The 20,986-nt window shown below is 42.7% G+C and overlaps 1 protein-coding gene across 1 annotated transcript in view; it reads right to left on the bottom strand.

The window, feature by feature from the left end:
* The window catches only part of GAD2 (glutamate decarboxylase 2), a 65,832-nt gene that overhangs the window by 24,007 nt on the left and 20,839 nt on the right, over positions 1–20,986 (bottom strand). The window contains exons 8-10 of the mRNA XM_022580532.3: positions 17,043–17,122; positions 2,233–2,287; positions 761–877 (exon numbers count right to left, since the gene is read on the bottom strand). Coding sequence (XP_022436240.1) covers positions 761–877; positions 2,233–2,287; positions 17,043–17,122 — 252 coding nt within the window. The remainder of the gene's footprint in view (positions 1–760; positions 878–2,232; positions 2,288–17,042; positions 17,123–20,986) is intronic.

Here is a 20,986-nt window from a genome sequence, read left to right on the forward strand (position 1 = left end):
TGGCACTGATTCCTTATCTCATGGTGGGTCCTAAACAGTTTGCAGAGAGCAGCCGATCTTGGAGCCACACTTGGAGTCATACCAGTCTAAACTTTAATCCCTTTAATCTGTCCTTCTAAAAGTTGACATTTTGTTTCATTTGGAAATGTCTTGATGGGTGCATCTCCATTATTTTTTGGTGTGACTAACCCTGCAGTCAAAACATCTCATATATAGTTTATCTTATTAGCTGACTAAGATAACACATTGGAAATTCGGATTCATATTTCCTAGCAAGTTGTCAAGTCCGCTTTCCTGTTTGATTATGCTAGTCTCTGACTTGAGCTGAATTTTTTCATCCATTGGATTTCCTATATAAATGCAACTCCTATTTACTCTTTGGACCATTCTCATAGGGAAGTAAGCTTTGCATGTGTGTGACTGTGTGTGTGTGTGTGTACACAGGCCATATTCCTCCTTGGACATTATGGTCCAATGAATTGAGAACTAAGTGCGCAGCTGAGGTCCTGGTCATAGAAATAAGAATATTATCCTGTTGGGAAAGTTAAGGCATAATCAGCCTCAGAATGCTTCCAGCGAATGTTATGTACTGTGCGAGTTGTGTACTACTTTGTCTCTGCGATTTTTAAAAGCTTAACTATCACCATCCTGAAAATAAACTCCTAAAGTAAAAAAATAGAGAGAATACATTTCATTCCATGAGCTCCAGGTGAAAAAACGTGCAAGGACATTTTAGTGGCAGTCCCTATGGGATACTTACATCCACGTGCATCCAGACCTTATACTTTTTGCAAATGTCAGCAACAGCTAACAGGGGATCGAATGCTCCATACACGGTGGTCCCAGCCGTGGCACTCACAAGGAAAGGGACAAATCCCTGTGCAAATGAGAGAGCCCCAAATATTGTAAAATGGGGGGGGGTCAAAGGATCCTTTTAAAAAGCTGATTAAAAAAAGACAGTGGACATTCTCCTCCTATCATACACGTCTGCATTTTTGGAACCATCAGGAGGGTTAACAACACCTTGGAGCCTAGTAGGAATGATGTTTGTTTTCCAGGGTCTAGGTTCTCCAGGCCATTCTGTTGGCCCTGCCAGTTGCCTTATGAGAACAGACTTCTGGTTCTCAGAAGAGGCTACACTGGACTCAGAGGTGAGTAAGCTTCGTGGTGCCCACAAACCACTGATATATTCCAGGGAGACTTTCTGCCCTTCCCTACCCCATGCCCGATTACTTTTCTAATCTTCCTTTTTCATAACAGGGCCTCTGAACGTAATAAATCTTCCAGAGTGAGCAGTCAAGAGGACAAAGGGAAGAACTCTGACCAGCCCATTATTCCTATTTAGAGTCTTAGAGGAGAGGGTTCACTTGGGGCCAAACAGTAAGCCATGACTTTTATCTGTCTAAGTTGGCTCAGTCTGTCTGGCCGTGGCTAAATGAAAATGGATAGAAATAATAGGCCACTGCTGAAAGATGCCCAAGAATGCCTCAAATTCATGATGGAACCTGACGTTACAGAGTCAGTCTTTAGGTGGCAGCAAAGGTTTATGTGACTAGAAGTGGTTCCAGTACCAGAACAAGGGGAAAGGATGCGGCTGCCACTTTGTAGGGGGGAAAAGGGCATATGAAAATTAATAATTATTCCTGAGATTCTAATAATACAATTCGTGTGTTATATCGTTGAACTAGGAACTGTAGATTAGATCTACTAAAAGCTCTGGCCTGTGAACCATCCAGGGATGTAAATGACTTCCTAGAGCTTTGTAGGAATTTTTAGCAGGTCTTCAGAAATTGTCACTTCTAAAAAAAAGTACTGAATTGCTTCCTGAAAAATAAGGTGTTTGAAGGGCCAACACATCAGCATGTGTCTAGGCAGGAAATATTGGCTCTTTTCAAATAACCACACACAGTAACTCCCATACGCTACATTAGCTTCCTGGGATTTTCCACTTGTGAATACAGTCCTTCCGATGTGTCTGTTTAGTGCCAATTCTCATCACGTGGGAAGAAAAATCCTTTGGAAACTGTTACAGTACCACTGCGTATGGTATTTATTCAGTAACTTAGACCTTTTCAAAGCAGAGCCTATCACTCAGAGAAATAAGTAACGACAATGCAAAATTCCATATTCTCTTTTAAAAATAAAACAGAAATGTGTTCTCTACTGGATGGAAACAGAAATACATACCATCAGCTTGTTATGGGCTGGATAAAGCTCCCTTCAAAAACTTACTTTTTGTTTGGCTTCAAGGATCCTTCTTTCAAGATCAGATGGGATCATTTTCCCCCTGAAAGGAAAATAAGTATATCAAGTTTGCTTTGAATAATTTCCTTTGTCGTCTTTACAAGGAGCCACAGGAGGGTAGAAGTCCAACCTTAAATCATTGATAATAATGATCAGTTAGAACAACTCCTCGGTTGTTTCCAGAAAGAAAGGCATTTCCTCCCTGAATGATGCTGGACTGTAATTTCTGACACGTTTAGGAGATGCCCGACCCCACTGTCCACATGTCTCTCCACTCTGCACACAGCCTGCTTTTTAGGTCATTTCTTAATTTGATTAAAACAAACCTGCTTTGGAGCAAGATTTTTGGCAATGAAAGCAGAGTTCAGAAAAAGATTTGCATTCCAAATCTTCCAGTGAATGGACCTGCAATTTCACACAGAGACGAAGCGCCAAGAAGAGAAAATCCACTCCAAATCATTTGGATGAAAATATTGTCAAAAGCTACCTAATTACATTCCAAGGGCTAAAAGCACAAAGGAGGCCAAGAACTCATGGACTCAAATGTCAAACAGGCAGACAGGCATTGGAGAAAGAAGCATCCTTTCATCTCTGAAAAGTTCCTTTCCTAAAATAGAAACACAGGTAGTACTTTGCTTACTATAAAACCTCACTATTATAATAACCAAAGGAGTTGATTTCTACAAGAAGTTAGATGTGGCTACATGTGTGATCTTAGTCAAGTTACTGAATTTCCCTGTGCGTATTATTATGATCCCTGGAACGCAGTGATAATAATATTACTTATGGAGTTATGAGGATTAAATGAGTTAATAAATGCAAAAAAATTTTTTAAAGCACTTGGCATGTGGGAAGTATTACATAAATGTTAGCTTTTATTGTTGAGATTGTCATTATGCATTATGACATTCCTACCCCAAGATTTTGGGGAAAAAAACCAGGCAGAGGACAGAGTAGCTGCATGTTACTGGAGGCTGTGAACTATTGTTTAAACTAAAATAGCTCTCTTGGCATTGCTAAACTGGCTAAACTTTTCACATCTGGGCCATTGATCTAGGTTTGTAGAAGACAATTTGGAAAAATAAATGATGGGGAGGCGTTTGTCACAATAAATGCTTGGGGAGGCTACTGGCATTTAGGGGACAGTAAGTGAGGTTTTGGAATGTGTCACTAGCTCTATAGTCATTTGTGGTGGTCCTTGTGACTTTAGGTAGATATAGATTTAGACACAGAGCAAGCATTTGGGCTACTCCTTTAGAGCTTCTAGTGTGGTCTCGCTTAAGCTTTACCTATTGAAATATGTTGTCTTATTATAAACTACTTCTCTAACCTTGCTCCTTTTAAAAAAAAATTTATCTATTTTTTTTTTTTTTGGCTGCATTGGGTCTTCATTGCTGTGCAGGCTTTCTCTAGTTGCGGCGAGCGGGGGCTACTCTTGCGGTGCACGGGCTTCTCATTTTTGTGGCTTCTCTTGTGGCGGAGCACAGGCTCTAGGTGTGCAGGCTTCAGTAGCTGCGGCACGCGAGCTCAGTAGTTGTGGCTCGTGGGCTCTAGAGCGCAGGCTCAGTAGTTGTGGTGCATGGGCTTAGTTGCTCCGCAGCATGTGGGATCCTCCCGGGCGAGGGCTTGAACCCGTGTCCCCTGCATTGGCAGGTGGATTCTTAACCACTGTGCCACCAGGGAAGCCCCTAACCTTGCTCCTTTTTATAAAAATAATTTGGGCACAGTGAGTAGGTAAGTTATATTTTCTACAATTTTCATTTCAGGCTAACAAAGAAGGTATTACATAATAGTTGGCATATAACGTAGACATTGGGTCTGAAAGAATGGAGAACCACTGAGTTTTGTGAGGCTGTTTTCCAAAGAAAGGCAGTTAAAATGCAATTACCTGGCAATGGCAATGGACACATCACCAGTGATTAGTCAGTTGGGCTGCAATGGAACAAAGGGCATTAAATTTGGTGCTGAGGGTATGACTCTAACTCAGAGCAGCCTACCTTTGGGGAACTTCTGTGAGATGCGCCTCTGAAGGAAGGACAGAGGGAATGGAAGGGCAGGCTTTGTGGTGGGGGGGGGTCGGGGAAAGGGCTCTGGAGGCCCTTTCATGCCCTACGTGTCTCCCTATACTTCACAGCTTGGCTTGGGAGCGTCCCTCAAAGCTGTGATTTTTCAGCCTCTCCTAGATCTGGCTGTGCTAAAACACCTTGCTCCACCGTGACAGAAACAAAAAGTTCAAATTTCAGAGGACATTCAGGTCTTATATTTACCTTTTTACATCAAGTTTTAAGTGCATTAAAATTGCCGTAGTATTTTTGTAGGCAAACATAGAAACTGAGAGAGAGAATTCTCAGAAATGGTTTGCAAGTCCCAAATGTTACCTAGTCTACCACAACTAACCTTCTCTGCCTTGGAGAGTTTTGGGGAGACCGGCCTGACAATAGCTGTTTGCTCACTAATCACATCTGGATATTCTGTGAAGCCCAGGCAGTGAGACCTCATGGAGAAGTAACAGATTAGGGGACGTCAGAATTGCGAGGGGCTCTAGACCTCGTTCTAGTCTAATTGTCTTATTTTTCAAATGAGGAAACAGGACAAGACAGTCACCTGTGTGACAGCCCAGGACCAGGTAAAGGCTGGCTTTACCTAGAAAGAAAATGCCAAGCTTCCAGAACAAACTTAAAGGGCCAAACATATAGGAAACCTCTTTAGAAAGGTTATATTGTCTTTTAAGATAAGATAAATTCTTTGAGATAATATCTGGCTTTCATGGATCGGAGGTGTCATTCAAACCTGCCGGGAAAACAGTAATGAACATACAGTCTGTCCCATTTCCATATCAGGGCAGGGAGAAGGGACAGCCTTGTCAAATAATCAAGTCCAAGTGTTCGCTTCTCGCAGAGTGGAAAGCTCTGGGTGTGCTCTTAACAGGTAGGCTCCAGACTTTGCCAGGCATTTGGCCGTCCAAGCCCGTATTTGTTTTGTCCACTTAGGAACCCAGAGCCTGGCACACTGTGGGTGGCAGATCGACATCTGTTGGAGGTATGTGAGTAGAAGGAAAAAGTTTCCCCCTAGGATTGTATTAATATGTTCATTTTACCTTAGAGACTGACAAGACCGCTAGTATGGGGGCCCCTAGAGACAAAACTTTTCATCTCTCCAATTAGAATTGGATGAATTACTTTACAACAATGGTTTGTAAAATTTAGCATGCATAAAAGTCATCTGTGTATGTCTTTAAAATGTATATTCCTTGGCCGTGCTCTTAGGGATTTTGATTCAGGAGGTCAGGTATAGGGCCCGGGAATCAATTCATTCTACAAATTAATTTATTGAGGCCTCATTATGTGCCAAACACTGTTAGGGGTATGAGGCACCACAGTAAACAGGCCAGCTTTTACTCTCCAGGGCTTACACGCTAACAAGGGAGACAAACAGAGACAAGTAAATAGACAAACACGCATAGCAATCTGCGTTTCTAACAAGGAGATGGTGACACAGGCAGACCTAAGTCCACATGTTGAGAAATATTGCTTTAGAAATGGAAGTTTTAGCCTGGTAGGTATTTCAGTAATTGTGTAACAGGTTAGCCAAGCACCTTCCACAGGACCCAGGGTTTTGAGCCATCACGGCTGTAGGGCAGCGAGGTCCGGAAGTGGCATTGTGCATCCCCGCCTGCCCGTGTGCTGTGGAGGGAGAGAGAGCCGGATGACAGCCAGCAGGCTCCTCTGAGGATTAGAAGCTGTCTGGCAGTCTTGGCTTTTCCAGACAAGCATGTCTTGGTGCAGGGCAGCTTTGGATAACAGCTGTTGCATCACATATGTCTGGTCTAGAGGTATTTCCATAGCAAAAATGCATATCTTTTACGCTTACCCATGCAGCCTTTAAGTGCCCAGTTAAGCTGTGACTGATGCTTTGCGATGCTCTCTCTGTTAGGTGTTAGTGTTTAAGAAAGAACTGCCATTAAAGTGAGGACTGTTGAACCAGACCGCTGCTTCGGATGTGGCTGTTTTGCACTGAGATTCTTGATTTTGTGACAGTCTTTAAAAATTCATATGACGCTCTCACTGTCATGTATACGGAAGTCAAAACCTTACATTGTACACGTAAAACTTTTATAAATACGATAAACCAATGCTACCTCAATAAATTTTTAAAAAAAGAAAATTAAAAAAGATTCATGTGATGCTATAGGGTCAGATAACTTCATGAAGTTTCCTGGGCAAAATGCCACACTGCCAGCCAGAGCTGCCAGCTGGAAGCACCTTCTCTTTGTGCAAAGAAGCAAAAGGCACAGATTACCCCGTGTGCGGACTTTGGACCCAGATGCATGGCTATCTTCCCGTGGCTCCGATGGGAAGAACGATCTTACCAGAAGAAGCACGTTAATGGGGAATGTAGATCTCTGGGCAGGCATCCAAATGGTCACAAATCGGGTGCCTGAGCCTTTGGTGACCCTGCTCCTTGGCCCTGCTGAACTATAATAATTCTAACAACCTTTCCTAAATGCTTAGAGCTTGGCTCTGTTCACAGAGATTTGTGTGCAAAGAAGAAAGGACGCGTGATCCTTCGCGTTAGAAATTGACTAATGTTACGACCACTGTTGATAGCAGCAGCCCCGCCAGTGATAACGAATTACCAGTTTTAGAAGCGGTCCCTGTACTATGCCTTACTCCTGATCTCTGCCACTCATGCCAACCCCGCAAGAGAATTTTTACTGTCCTTACTCTGCAGGTAAGGAAACTAAGGCTCATCGAAGCGGATGAACGTGGCTAAAAGCTTGGAATGTGGAGACAGTAACCAGGTTTCCGCTCCAGACCCTATGCTACTTGTGTGTATTTGAGGAATTCAGTTCCTCTGTTTATTCATTTATAAATTGATATTACTAGTACCTCCCTCACAAGGTTTACAGGAGGATTGAATGACACAGTAAATATCAAACACTGTAAAGCACTAAGTATAAAACTCTGCCTAGCATATAGTAACCAGTCAATGCATGTTAGTCTCATTGTTATTACTAGTAGTACTAGCATTGTGTGACTTGCAGGATGCCACACAGTTAGTAGGGGCAGATTTCAAACTTGGAGCTGTATTCTGACATCAGATCCCGGGGTTCTCAGTGCTGCACAATAAATGTCTTCCGAAGCGTTTACGGGGTTTATCAAAAAATGCCTGCTACCTTGACTTAACAAGAAACCTTTCAGGTTGAGTCCTAGAATTGTAATGATGTAGGTAGTATTTCCACTGTGGTCTCTTGGAAGCCCCCCCTGGACTGAGTAGTTCCTTCAGCCCAGTTCGTATTGCTGTTAGTACTGATTAGTAAAATAAGAAAAACATAGACCCTCCCGCTAAAGCTTATCACTCTATCATCCTTAGATGATATTGTTCTATGTAGCCCCCAAAGGCTACAGGAGTAACAGAAAACTGCTAGCTTTTTGTTTTTGTTTTTTAACTAGTCAGTGCTTAGCAAGACTATTTCTTTAACATTGATTGTCATGTAGATTAAGCAAGGGGAATTCATGGACTGAAGTGAATTTTCAAATTGCCTGGACTGTGTGGTGACTTGACAATTTGCGTGGATTGACTTGGAAAAAAAGTGTTGCAGGAATTATACGGTAAAACATTCTCGGGGACCACCTTGGGGAAAAGAGCTCCATGTGTGTCCACACGGCTGCTACCCACGTGATAACTTATCCTAGGAAGGGCTCGTAAGATAAAATAATAAACAGCGGTCAAAACAGATCATTCAGGAAGTACTGGCATTACAAAACCAAGCCCTTCGCCAAAAAAATTTTACCATAATTATAAACAGTGAACTTCCTTGGTCCCTTTAAAATAGAGTTTGATTCGGGAAAAGAACGTTATAATAATGAACTGTATTTTTCTCCTTTAAGATTTGTCTTCCAATATGCACAATGGGATCCCTTGGCATTATGGTCAGGATATGGGAACAGGATGTTTTTGGTGATTTTTGTGTCTAATTCTAGTAATTAAAAGAATTTGAAAAAGGATAGATACATGTATATGTATAACTGAATCACTTTGCTGTACACCTGAAACTAACACATCATGGTTAATCAACTATACAAAAAAAATTTTACATTTTCCAAAAGCACTGACTTATACTTACTCCCTAGAGTGATAGGCAACTGAGGACCCCAACCATGATGTAGTAAAGAGTTATTTTCATATGAAAATATGAAACCTTATCGCTGCCACTAGGAATTAACATTGGGGCTGAGAGGGAGGTAGATGACGAGGGAAACTGTGTGGGCAGGAAGGGATGCTGGTGGTCTCTCATCACCCCTCCTCCTCCCCAAACTGCCATTCCTCTTCCCTGGACATGTTGGTACAGAGAAGAAAAGGATCATGATAAGAAGTTCAAAGGACTTCCCTGGCGGTCCAGTGGTTAAGACTCTGCGCTTCCAGTGCAGGGGGCGCAGGTTCAATCCCTGGTCAGGGAACTAAGATCCCATGTACCTTGTGGCGTGGCCAAAAAAAAAAAACAGAAGTTCAATTTACCACGTAAGAAACCATGCTTGGCTATTCTAAATAATTTTCGAGTCAAAGAGGAAATCAAAACTGCACTTCCAGAACATTAAAAATTAATGACATGGGAATAGGGCATATAAAAATATGAGAAGCACCCTAAATCATTCTCAGAGGAAAATGTTTAGCCTGACATGCTTTTGAAATTAAAAATAACTAAACAGGGAATTAAAAATAACTAAACATATTTCATTCAGGAAGCTAGGAAAATAACAACAAACAATGTAGGCAGAAAGGATGAGACAAGTTTTTTCAGTGATTTAGAAACTTTATAAAGTAAACCAAATTAATAAATTCAAAAGCTCATACATTGAAAAGATGAATGCATATACAAATATCTGATTAGTCTAATAAAAAAGAGAGAAAATGTAACATTTGAAATGAGAAAGAAGGTTATAAAGATATTTTAATATTACAAAATAATTCTATGTAGAGCTTTATGAATTTTAAAGAAATGGGAACCTAGAAAAATAATTCTAAGGTACAACTGGGTGAAAAAAAATTGAAGAGATGAATATTAACATGTGCTAAGAATGGAGAAGATGAAGGGGACCTTCAAGATGGGAGAGGAGTAAGACGCCGAGATCACCTTCCTCCCCACAGATAAATCAAAAATGCATCTACCTGTGGAGCAACTCCTACAGAACACCTACTGAATGCTGGCAGAAGACCTCAGACTTCTCAAAAGGCAAGAAACTCCCCATGTACCTGGGTAGGGCAAAAGAAAAAACGAAAAACAGAGAAAAAAGAATAGGGACGGGACCTGCCCCTCAGGGAGGGAGCTGTGAAGGAGGAAAGGTTTCCACACACTAGGAAGCCCCTTTGCGGGCGGAGACTGCGGGTGGCGGAGGGGGTAAGCTTCAGAGCCACGGAGGAGAGCACAGCAACAGGGGTGCAGAGGGCAAAGCGGAGAGATTCCCGCACAGAGGATTGCTGCCGACCTGCACTCACCAGCCTGAGAGGCTTGTCTGCTCACCTGCCGGGGCAGGCGGGGCTGGGAGCTGAGGCTCGGGCTTTGGAGGTCAGACCCCAGGGAGAGGACTAGGGTTGGCGGCGTGAACACACCCTGAAGGGGGCTAGTGCGCCACAGCTAGCCAGGGGGGAGTCCAGGAAAAAGTCTGGACCTGCCTAAGAGGCAAGAGACCATTGTTTCGGGGTGTGCGAGGAGAGGGGATTCAGAGCACTGCCTAAACGAGCTCCAGAGATGGGCGTGAGCCGCGGCTATCAGCGTGGACACCAGAGATGGGCATGAGATGCTACGGCTGCTGGTGCAGCCACCAAGAAGCCTGTGTGCAAGCACAGGTCACTATCCACACCTCACCTCCCGGGAGCCTGTGCAGCCTGCCGCTGCCAGGTTACCCACTCTCACGACTATTATTCAACATAGTTTTGGAAGTTTTAGCCACAGCAATCAGAGAAGAAAAAGAAATAAAAGGAATCCAAATCAGAAAAGAAGAAGTAAAACCATCACTCGTTGCAGATGACATGATACTATACATAGAGAATCCTAAAGATGCTACCAGAAAACTACTAGAGCTAATCAATGAATTTGGTAAAGTAGCAGGATACAAGATTAATGCACAGAAATCTCTTGCATACCTATACACTAATGTTGAAAAATCTGAAAGAGAAATTAAGGAAACACTCCCATTTACCACTGCAACAAAAAGAACACTGCAACAAAAAGAATAAAGTACCTAGGAATAAACCTACCTAAGGAGACAAAAGATCTGTATGCAGAAAACTATAAGACACTGATGAAAGAAATTAAAGATGATACAGAGGGAGATATACCATGTTCTTGGATTGGAAGAATCAACATTGTGAAAATGACTATACTACCCAAATCAATCTACAGATTCAATGCAATCCCTATCAAACTACCACTGGCATTTTTCACAGAACTAGAACAAAAAATTTTACAATTTGTATGGTAACACAAAAGACCCCGAATAGCCAAAGCAATCTTGAGAAAGAAAAACAGAGCTGGAGGAATTAGGCTCCCTGACTTCAGACTATACTACAAAGCTACAGTAATCAAGACAATATGGTACTGGCACAGAAATATAGATCAATGGAACAGGATAGAAAGCCCAGAGATAAACCCACGCACATATGGTCACCATATCTTTGATAAAGGAGGCAGGAATATACATTGGAGAAAAGATGGCCTCTTCAATAAGTGGTGCTGGGAAAACTGGACAGCTACATGTGAAAGAATGAAATTAGAACATTCCCTAACACCATACGCAAAAATAAACTCGAAATGGATTAAAGACCTAAATGTAAGGCCAGACACTATAAAACTCTTAGAGGAAAATATAGGCAGAACACTCTATGACATAAATCACAACAAGATCCTTTTTGACCCACCTCCTAGAGAAATGGAAATAAAAACAAAAATAAACAAATGGGACCTAATGAAACTTCAAAGCTTTTGCACAGCAAAGGAAACAATAAACAAGATGAAAAGACTACCCTCAGAATGGGAGAAAATATTTGCAAATGAAGCAACTGACAAAGGATTAATCTCCAAAATTTATAAGCAGCTCATGCAGCTCAATAACAAAAAAATAAATAACCCAATCCAAAAATGGGCAGAAGACCTAAATAGACATTTCTCCAAAGAAGATATACAGACTGCCAACAAACACATGAAAGGATGCTCAACATCACTAATCATTAGAGAAATGCAAATCAAAACTACAATGACATATCTCCTTTCACCTCACATGGTCAGAATAGCCATCATCAAAAAATCTACAAACAGGGCTTCCCTGGTGGTGCAGTGGTGGAGAGTCCACCTGCCGATGCAGGGGACACGGGTTCGTGCCCCAGTCTGGGAAGATCCCACATGCCGCGGAGCGGCTGGGCCCGTGAGCCATGGCCGCTGAGCCTGCGCGTCCAGAGCCTGTGCTCTGCAACGGGAGAGGCCACAACAGTGAGAGGCCCGCGTACTGCAAAAAAAAAAAAAATCTACAAACAATAAATGCTGCAGAGGGTGTGGAGAAAAGGGAACCCTCTTGCACTGTTGGTGGGAATGTAAATTGATACAGCCACTATGGAGAACAGTATGGAAGTTCCTTAAAAACTACAAATAGAACTACCATATGACCCAGCAATCCCACTACTGGGCATATACCCTGAGAAAACCATAATTCAAAAAGAGTAAAAGAAGAGAACATACCACAATGTTCATTGCAGCACTATTTACTAGCCAGGACATGAAAGCAACCTAAGCGTCCATTGACAGATGAATGGATAAAGAAGACGTGGCACATATATACAATGGAATATTACTCAGCCATAAAAAGAAACGAAATTGAATTATGTGTAGTGAGGTGGATGGACCTAGACGTACAGAGTGAAGTAAGTCAGAATGAGAAAAACAAATACTGTATGCTAACACATACAGTTACATGTTACTATTAGTTACATCCTAACAGTTCGTTAGGATGGCTATTGTCAAAAAGACAAGAAAAAACAAATGTTGGTAAGTTTGTAGAGAAAAGGAAACCTTTCTACACTCTTGGGGGGAATGTAAATTAATACAGCCACAACGGAAACAGTATGGTTGGAGGTTCCTCGAAAATTAAAAGTAGAAATACAATGTGATCTATGAATCCCACTCCTTGGTAATTATCCAAAGGAAATGAAATCAATATTTCAAAGGGATATCTGTACTCCCATGTGAATTCCAGCGTTATTCACAATGGACAAGATTAGGAAACAACCTAAAGTGTCCTTCAACAGAGGAATCAGCCATAAGAAAGAAGGAAATTCTGACATTTGCTACAACACGATGAACCTTGAGGCATTCATTGTGCTGAGTGAAACAAGTTAATCACAAAAAGACAAAAAGGAGTGAGGTGCTGAAAGCAGTCAAATTCATAGACACAAAGTAGAATGGCGGTTGCCAGGGGCAGGGGGGAAGGAGAGCGGAAAGTCTTTAATGGGTATAGACTTTCAGTTTGGCAAGATGCAAAGAGTTTCGGAGATAGAAAGTGGTGATGGTAGCACAACAATGTGAACGTAGTTCACATCGCTGACCTGCACCCTTAAAAACGGTTAAGAGGGTAAATTTTATGTGTATTTTACCACAACTTAAAAAAAATGGAAAACACAAGAAGAGAAGGGACCATGCTTAATTGTTGAACACTTGGAGTTCTCTTCTGAGTCCAACCTCTGATTCTTCACTTCCCAGCTATGTGACCTTGGAGCTGTCACACCCTGCCAAGACCATGAGTCAAATGGAGAAAGAAGACCACGTCATACTGTTTAAGACTACTGTGTATATAGAAACTCTTCACAAGCTATGTCAGCACCAGGGAAATGTGAGGGAACATACTTCTGTGTCTCTAATAAACGAATTAATTAGAGCAACTGTGTAAAGTGCTTAGGACTGTGCCTGGCGTATAATAAACACTCCATATGTGTCAGCTATTATTATTTTAGAATCCTTCTTGATATAGGACGTAATGAAGCACAGACACTGCTAGCATCTCTGAATTCTCTGCATCCAAACCCATAGGAGATATGACACTCAGGGGGCTCCCCACAGCCCTGACGATAATAATTGATTCAGGGTGAAGTCTATCTTATTACAGCGCACTCAGTAGCTCCCTGAGGACCCGAAAGTTAATTAGCTTCCCTACTGCCTCCAGGCACCGGCCACAACTCAGCTAATTGAATAAAAGAGTATAATGACCCCAGATTATTTATACTTTCAATTGTTTACATCAATTGTGTGGCAAAGTGTGGTACTTCAGGAGAGCAGGGAAATGTAACTGTAATTGACAAAGCTAAGTGATAAGTTGAAAGAACTAAAGACGTATACAAAAGCATAAGTAGTTAATTTTTGTGGTATAAAAGTGTTAATCAAAATAGCTAACAGAATTCTTGTGTTACAAGGGAGCTAGGAAGGCTGGTGACTCTTCTAGTCGTGTGCCAACCAGGCATCAAGTATCTCGGTCAGACTTATTTTCTGTAAGGTTTAACAGCAATTTACTAGTAACTTAGGTAAGTGAAAGGGAACCCTGAAGGAGCAAGCTATGGAGAAATCGAAGAGAATGGAAGAGAATGCTAGAGAGAATTACTTTCTTAAAGTACCTGTAAGTCCATACTGATAAAAAATAACAGAGACATACAGATAGACTGACAGACAGAGACAGAGAAAGAGAGATGGAGAGAGAGAGAGAAAAAGGGAAAGGAAAGTTCTTCCTTACAGTAGAATGAAAGGAACTAGTAAACTTAGAAGGAATGATGGAGTTAGAAAATCACTATTTTGCAACCATCATAATAATAATTCAGGCAAGAATCATCAATGGATGCTAAACTACTAAACGAATGTTTTAGGAGGAACACAATATTTATATAGTCTTAAAGCATCCCCTACAGATATTTATTAACTGCAAAGTAGAGAATAGTCATTTTACAGTGGAGAGACCTGGCAGGCACCACCTTAACCAATAGGCAAGCGGACATTACTTCTGATCAGATGCACTTGAGAAAGACAGGCATCGCCTCCCTGGAATTCCTGCCCAAAATGCATCGCCTGAATCTAACCATGAGGAAACGTCAGACAAAGCCAAATTAAGAAATATTCTGCAAAATAAATGGTTTACACTCTTCAAAATATCAATGTCATGAAAAACAAAGGAAGGATGAGGACATGTTCCAGATTAAAGGGGAATAAAAAGGCATGACAACTAAGTGTAATCTGTGATCCTGGACAGGGAAAAAAAATAGCTCCAAAGGATAGTATTGGGACAATTGATGACATTTGAATAGGGTGTATAGATTAAATAATAGTCTTGTGTCAATGTCAAATTTCCTGATTTTGATAACTGGACTGCGGTTATGTAAGTGAATATCCTTGTTATCAAAAAATACGCATTGAAGTATTAAGGGGTAAAAAGGGCATGTCTGCAAGGAATTCTCAAATGGTTCTGAAAAAATTATATCTGTAATATACAAATAATGTATGTATGTAATATTCATTACATTCAACATGTAATATTAAATTGCATACATGGAGAGAAAGAGTGATCAAGCAAATATGTCAGAATGTTAACAATTGGTGAATTTGGGTGAGGGTGTATGAGAGTTCCTGTAACTATCCTTGTAATTTTTCTTTGTTTGAAATTATTCACAAAAATACAAAGTTAAAAAAAAAAAAAGGCTGGATGAATAAATGTCCAAGAACCCTTCCAACTCTGAGGGTTTCCCGACTGAAATCCATTAGCAGGTGGTCAGCGCAGCAATAGCCCAGAGCCCTCTCCCCTTCGCTCCCCGCCAGCCCTCCCTAAACCTCGCCCCTGCCCTTCCATCACCACTCCTGCTTCCCCCTCTGTCTCCTTCCCATTTTATAATGTAAGATGATTTCAGACTTCTTGTGAGCTCTTGAGAGGAAGAGCCTACATAATTTTAGCCAAAAGAATAAGGAACTCACAAAGGAAGTGAAAGCTCGGCTACTTTATCCCTTTTTTTTCATATAATTCACATTTCATCTCTAGCAGACCCTTCATTGCACAGTTAGACACACCTTGAGTTCCCTTCCTTAAAACAACCAAACCAAAACCATCCTGGACTCGACATCTTCTCCGTCCACCTTCTGCCCTACCACCTTCCCTTCGCGGCTCCACCTCTAGAAACGTCTGCCTTCCATCTCCGTTTCCTCTCCCCTCACCCTTCGAGCCCCTGCGGACTGCTTTCCACGCTCACGCCTCTACTGAAGCTGCTCCTGCCAGACTCGCCAGCCACCTTCTCATCAGGAAAGCTGAGGGGCAGCTGTTGACCCTCGTTTCATCTACTGGTGACATTTGCTGCTGTTAACCACTCCTTCTAGAAACACGTCCGTGGCCCTCATGGCCCCGGGTCCCGATTCTTCTCCAACAACTGTGGCTGTTGCTTCCCAGTCTCCACTGCGGGCCCCTCTGACTCTGCCTGTCCCCGAAATGGGGATGCTCCCCAGCTCTTTCCCAGGCCACTCTGCGTGGCTCCCACTGTACACCTTCTGACATCCAGGCTGCTGTTCCCAGTTGCCTACCTGACACCCTCACTTGGACGTCTCATCTCATAAGCTCTTCACACTCGGCAGCTCCAAATCTAAACTTTTCACTTCGGCGGGGCTCTCTGCCTCAGAGAATAGCACCACGAGGGCTTAACTGGTGAGCCCCGAAGCCTGGCGTTCCCCCTCAACTCACCTCTCAACCTGCACACTCACCGGCCAGTCAGTAATTCCTGTCAGTTCCAGCACTTCACCTGCCCTGCTCCACCTCAGGTGAGCCTGCCATCCTTCTGACGTTACTACATCTCCCCACTTAGGCCATACACGGTCAGGGAACTGGGATTACACCTTATGCTATTCTAGAGCCTAGTGCCATGGTGAGCAGTCATAAATGTCTAATAAATATATATGAATAAATAAATGGTGAAATGGGTGGCATCCTTTTAATTTAGTGGAATTTCTTACTCCATCCTTTAAAGACTAAATGTATTTTCTTATATTAATATTTTAACCTCCCCTCGACCTTTTTCCAGAGTACCTACAACGTTTGGGTGCCAGTTAAGACAGATGTTTCCTAAGAGAGCTCTTTGGTTCAGGCACTGAGCTGATGAGTTGCTGGGGGCATTATTTACCTCTTGCTCCCTAAACTGTCCCCCCTCCTGTAATCACTCCATCAAGTTCACACGATCTATGGTGCCTGGAATGATGACACCTCCATAAATCAGTTCTCCACCTGCTGGTTGTTGCTTAAGTGCCCAGGTGACGAATGTCCTTCTGCGCCTTCTTGGTGCAGAATTTTTTTGCGGTACACGGGCCTCTCACTGTTGTGGCCTCTCCCGTTGCGGAGCACAGGCTCCGGACGCGCAGGCTCAGCGGCCATGGCTCACGAGCCCAGCCGCTCCGCAGCATGTGGGATCTTCCCAGACCGGGGCACGAACCCATGTCCCCTGCATCGGCAGGCGGACTCTCAACCACTGCGCCACCAGGGAAGCCCCAGAATATTTTGATTGATTTAACAAAGGTTCTGATTCAGTCAAAGGCTGTGAATGCGTTAGTGGCATAGAGGAACAATGTCCCAGGACTCCAAGCAAGAGTGAAAAAGAAACAGCAAAGGCCAGCAGCTGGGGTGGACGCAGGTTTGCTGTTCTACAGTCATTGCCTGTTTTCGGACTTTAGTCCTTTTGAGATGTATGTGTAGAATTTGCAAACTGCTAACCGACAAGGGTTGCAGATTCATGCTCACCTTTCATCACATTTAATCAGAATCACACTGTCTGTTCCAATGCCCAAGGCTGCAGCTCCCTTCTTGAGAGAAAAATGGCTCTGCAAAAGAAAGTACATTTGTATCACTACCATCTATCTGTTTAAGTCTTGATCATCTTGCAAAACTGAAACTCTGTATCCATTAAACAACAACTCCCCATTCCTCCCTCCCCAGCCCCTGGTGACTACCATTCTACTTTCTATCTCTATGAATCTGACTACTTTAGTGCCTCATGTAAGTGGAACCACACAATAATTATTTTTCTGTGACTGCCTTATTTCACGAGCATAATGTCCTCAAGGTTCATCCATGTTGTAGCATGTCTCGGAATTTCCTTCCTTCTTAATGCTCAATCACATTCATTTTATGTATACACAGCAATCTGTTTTTTCATTCATGCATCAACGGACCCCTGGGTTGCTTCTACCTTTTGGCCATTGTGAATAATGCTGCTATGAACATGGATGTACAAATATCTCCTTGAGCCTTTGCTTTTATTTTATTTTTTTATTTTTTTTTAATTTTTTTTTGCGATACGCGGGCCTCTCACTGTTGTGGCCTCTCCCATTGCGGAGCACAGGCTCCGGACGCACAGGCTCAGCGGCCATGGCTCACGGGCCCAGCGGCTCCGCGGCATGTGGGATCTTCCCGGACCGGGGCACGAACCCGCGTCCCCTGTACCGACAGGCGGACTCTCAACCACTGCACCACCAGGGAAGCCCTGAGCCTTGCTTTTAATTCTTTTGGGTATATATACCCAGAAGTGGAATTGCTGGATCATATGGTAATTCTGTTTTTGAGGAACTGCTCTATTTTCTTCCATAAAGCTGCACCATTTTACTTTCTCACGCACAGTGCACAACTGTTCCAGTTTCTCCATACCCTTGTCAATGGTGTTGTTTTCTGTTTTTCGATAACAGTCATTCAGATGGGTGTGGGGTGCTACTTCATTATGATCTTGCTTTGTATTTCTCTAATCGTTAGTGATGTTGCGCATCTTTTCATGTGCTTATTGGCCATTTGTACATCTTCTTTGGAGAAATGTCTATACAAGTTCTTTGCCCTTTTCGGAAGGGGGTTGGTTGGTTTTTTGTTGTTGTTGAATTCGCTTGGGCTTTTGCATGAAGATAACAAGACCCTGGAAATTATTCAAGAACCTGTTACCCCAACACACAGTAACCTACGCCAATCTCACGTACAAGGCATAAGAACACAGCAACAGCAGCTGTGTACTGTATGGCTCCCAGACTTATATTTCCTACCCAGAGATTACATTCAGTTTCTCTCGAGTTCAGTGAAATTGTGTGCACTCAATTAAGAGAAGCTGGCCTGAAATCCAGCACTCTTCATCCCAGACTCATTGGAGGGGCTGTCTGTTGTGGACAGGGCTGTCTGTTGTGGACATGACTGTCCAGGCCAGGGTGTGATCAGGAAGGAGGCATCAGTCATTGGCTTGGCAAACAGCGCCTGCGGAAAGGCCACCCTGACAGCCCACCACTGAATCTTTGTTTGTGATTTTGGTTATTGATTCCAGGGAAGAATCCGAATCTCGATGGCTGTAATCACTGTGCAATCTGGAGAGTGGAGAGGGGCTAACCTAGCCCAGCTGTACTGCATCTGTGAGCAGCCTCTTACTATTAACTACAGATCATTAAGCTTTCCAAAAGGGGAGCTGCTTCCTCAATTTACATCACCAAAGGGCTGCTGACTGGAATTTTAAATGATGGCTCCAGAGTGTACTCTCCTCGAATGCCTGCTTTTGACTCTGAATTCATTTTCTTTTTTTAAATTAATTTTTATTGGAGTAGAGTTGCTTTACAATGCTGTGTGAGTTTCTGCTGTACAGCACAGTGAATCAGCTACATGTATACATATATCCCCTCTTTTTTGGATTTCCTTCCCATTTAGGTCACCACAGAGCGCTGAGTAGAGGTCCCTGTGCTCTACAGTAGGTCCTCATTAGTTATCTATTTTATACATAGTATCAATAGTGTACATATGTCAATGGCTCCTCTGAATTCTTAAATATGCAGGCTAGGAACTGTTAACATGCATATTTCTAGGGGGTGTGGCTAGTAAGCAAGAAGAAATCACATTTATAACAGCAGCCAATACTATAAACCAATAAATGAGGCACTGAATAGAGGAGCTCTAAAAGCCCTGTGTAGCTAAGAGTAGAGATGGGAAAGGATCATTAGTCTCATTTTACAACCTTAGGAAGACAACATGCAGAATCCTTAGGAAGATACCTGGGAACTAGGAAAGCTTAATTGGAAAGATACATGACTCCTCCACCAAAAAAAAAAAAAAGTGTTCTCTCTTACATAGTTACTGGATCCCTGGACCACCCCTGAAAGAAGATGCTTAGGGGGAAAACAGCACTAAGTCTGTTTCTGCCAGGAGGGCACAGAATCGAGGTGCCAGCTGCCCCACTGAGCAAGCATTCACTACCCAAATTAGGCCCCTCAGTGAATGAGCTTGTAAGCACTGTTAAATCAAACACAAACGGAGACTTGAATATTCCCTGAGCAGACAAAACCAGTTTAGTCAGAGAAGCAAAGCTTAATTTAGCTGATTTTGCAAGACAAGTGAGGCTCACTTGACCTGGGTCACTTCTCACTTAACGCCTCTGAAAATCGTGAGACTTAAATTGTTCTCCCCGATTCATATGAGGGAACCACTAACCAATTCCCTTTCATTTAAGAAAATTCTATTGCAACCAATCACTGGGAAGAATCAACAGTCACTGCCTCCACGTTATATAAGCTGCTTTGTAAAATCTACCTCTGAGTCTCCTTCCATGTTTTGGTTGGAGCACTCATGGTTTGCAAACTGTCTTTTTGGTATGTGTGTAACAGGGAAGAGCAAAATCTGACTCCATGTTGGATCTGTTTCTCTTACTTCAACCTTTGCTTTTCGTTGCTTTTGCTACTGTAATCAATAAAAGGATGCTATCTATAACTGTAAGCATACATAATGGCCTGCCTCAGGAACCCTGCCCCTCTGTCTGAATGTTAAACTAAAGCGCCTTTGTTCAGCTCACAGGGAGACATTCTGACCCTGCCCACCTGTGAAAGGCTACAGAAAAGAAGAAATTAACACATCCCCTCCCCAATGCTGGCCAAGCCAGGAGATGTTTTGCAAGACTTATGGCCTTTTTACTTTACTTCCTCACCCCCTCCCCCTCTCTGTTCTATAAAAGAAACTGGCATCCAGACCCCAGTAAATTGGTATTCTGGGCTGCTAATCCGCCATCTTCTCAGACACCTGGCTTTCTGAATGAAGTCACCATTCCTTGCCTCAACACCTCGTCTCCCAATTATTGGCCTGTCCTGCAGCAAGCAGACTGAGCTTGGATTTGGTAACATGTGTACCATAAACTTTTACTAATTATGACTTCGGTGATTCATTGGTTTTGCTTCTGTTTCTTTCCTTCCTGAACTTTTGACAGCACTAAACAGCTAAATGGCCCCCCGGGGGGTAAGTAAGAGATCTGGTGCACCGGGTCAATGCAAGGAAGTAGTCTTGTCTGGCCTTTAATGAGGAAGAATGGGGATTCTCAAATGAGGAGCAATTACCTAGGATAATGGATCACCATACCAAGTGCCGCACATCTAAAGGAAAAACACTTGCCGGAACAGGAAGCTTCAAGATGGGGAACAAAGGAGTGAAGAAGAAAATTAGGTACCAAACAGTGAGTTTGTTTACGTTTTCAGGAGAGGGAGCAGGGAAATAGCTAAATGTTATCCATAAATAGCCAGGGACCTAAGAGAGAAGGCACTTGAGTGGGAAAAAAAAAGACACTTCCGAGTGACGAAGAAACGTGAAGACAGCTTAAGTGGCAGGGCTCCCTGTGCTGGTGAGAACATGTGAGGAGAATCATTCTTACTCCTTGGCACCATGTTTAATGGAACCACTTGTTG

Source organism: Delphinapterus leucas, chromosome 2 (genome assembly GCF_059928025.1).
Source record: "Delphinapterus leucas isolate spDelLeu-1000000601 "Yukka" chromosome 2, BTC_Dleu_Yukka2, whole genome shotgun sequence".
NCBI lineage: Eukaryota > Metazoa > Chordata > Mammalia > Artiodactyla > Monodontidae > Delphinapterus > Delphinapterus leucas.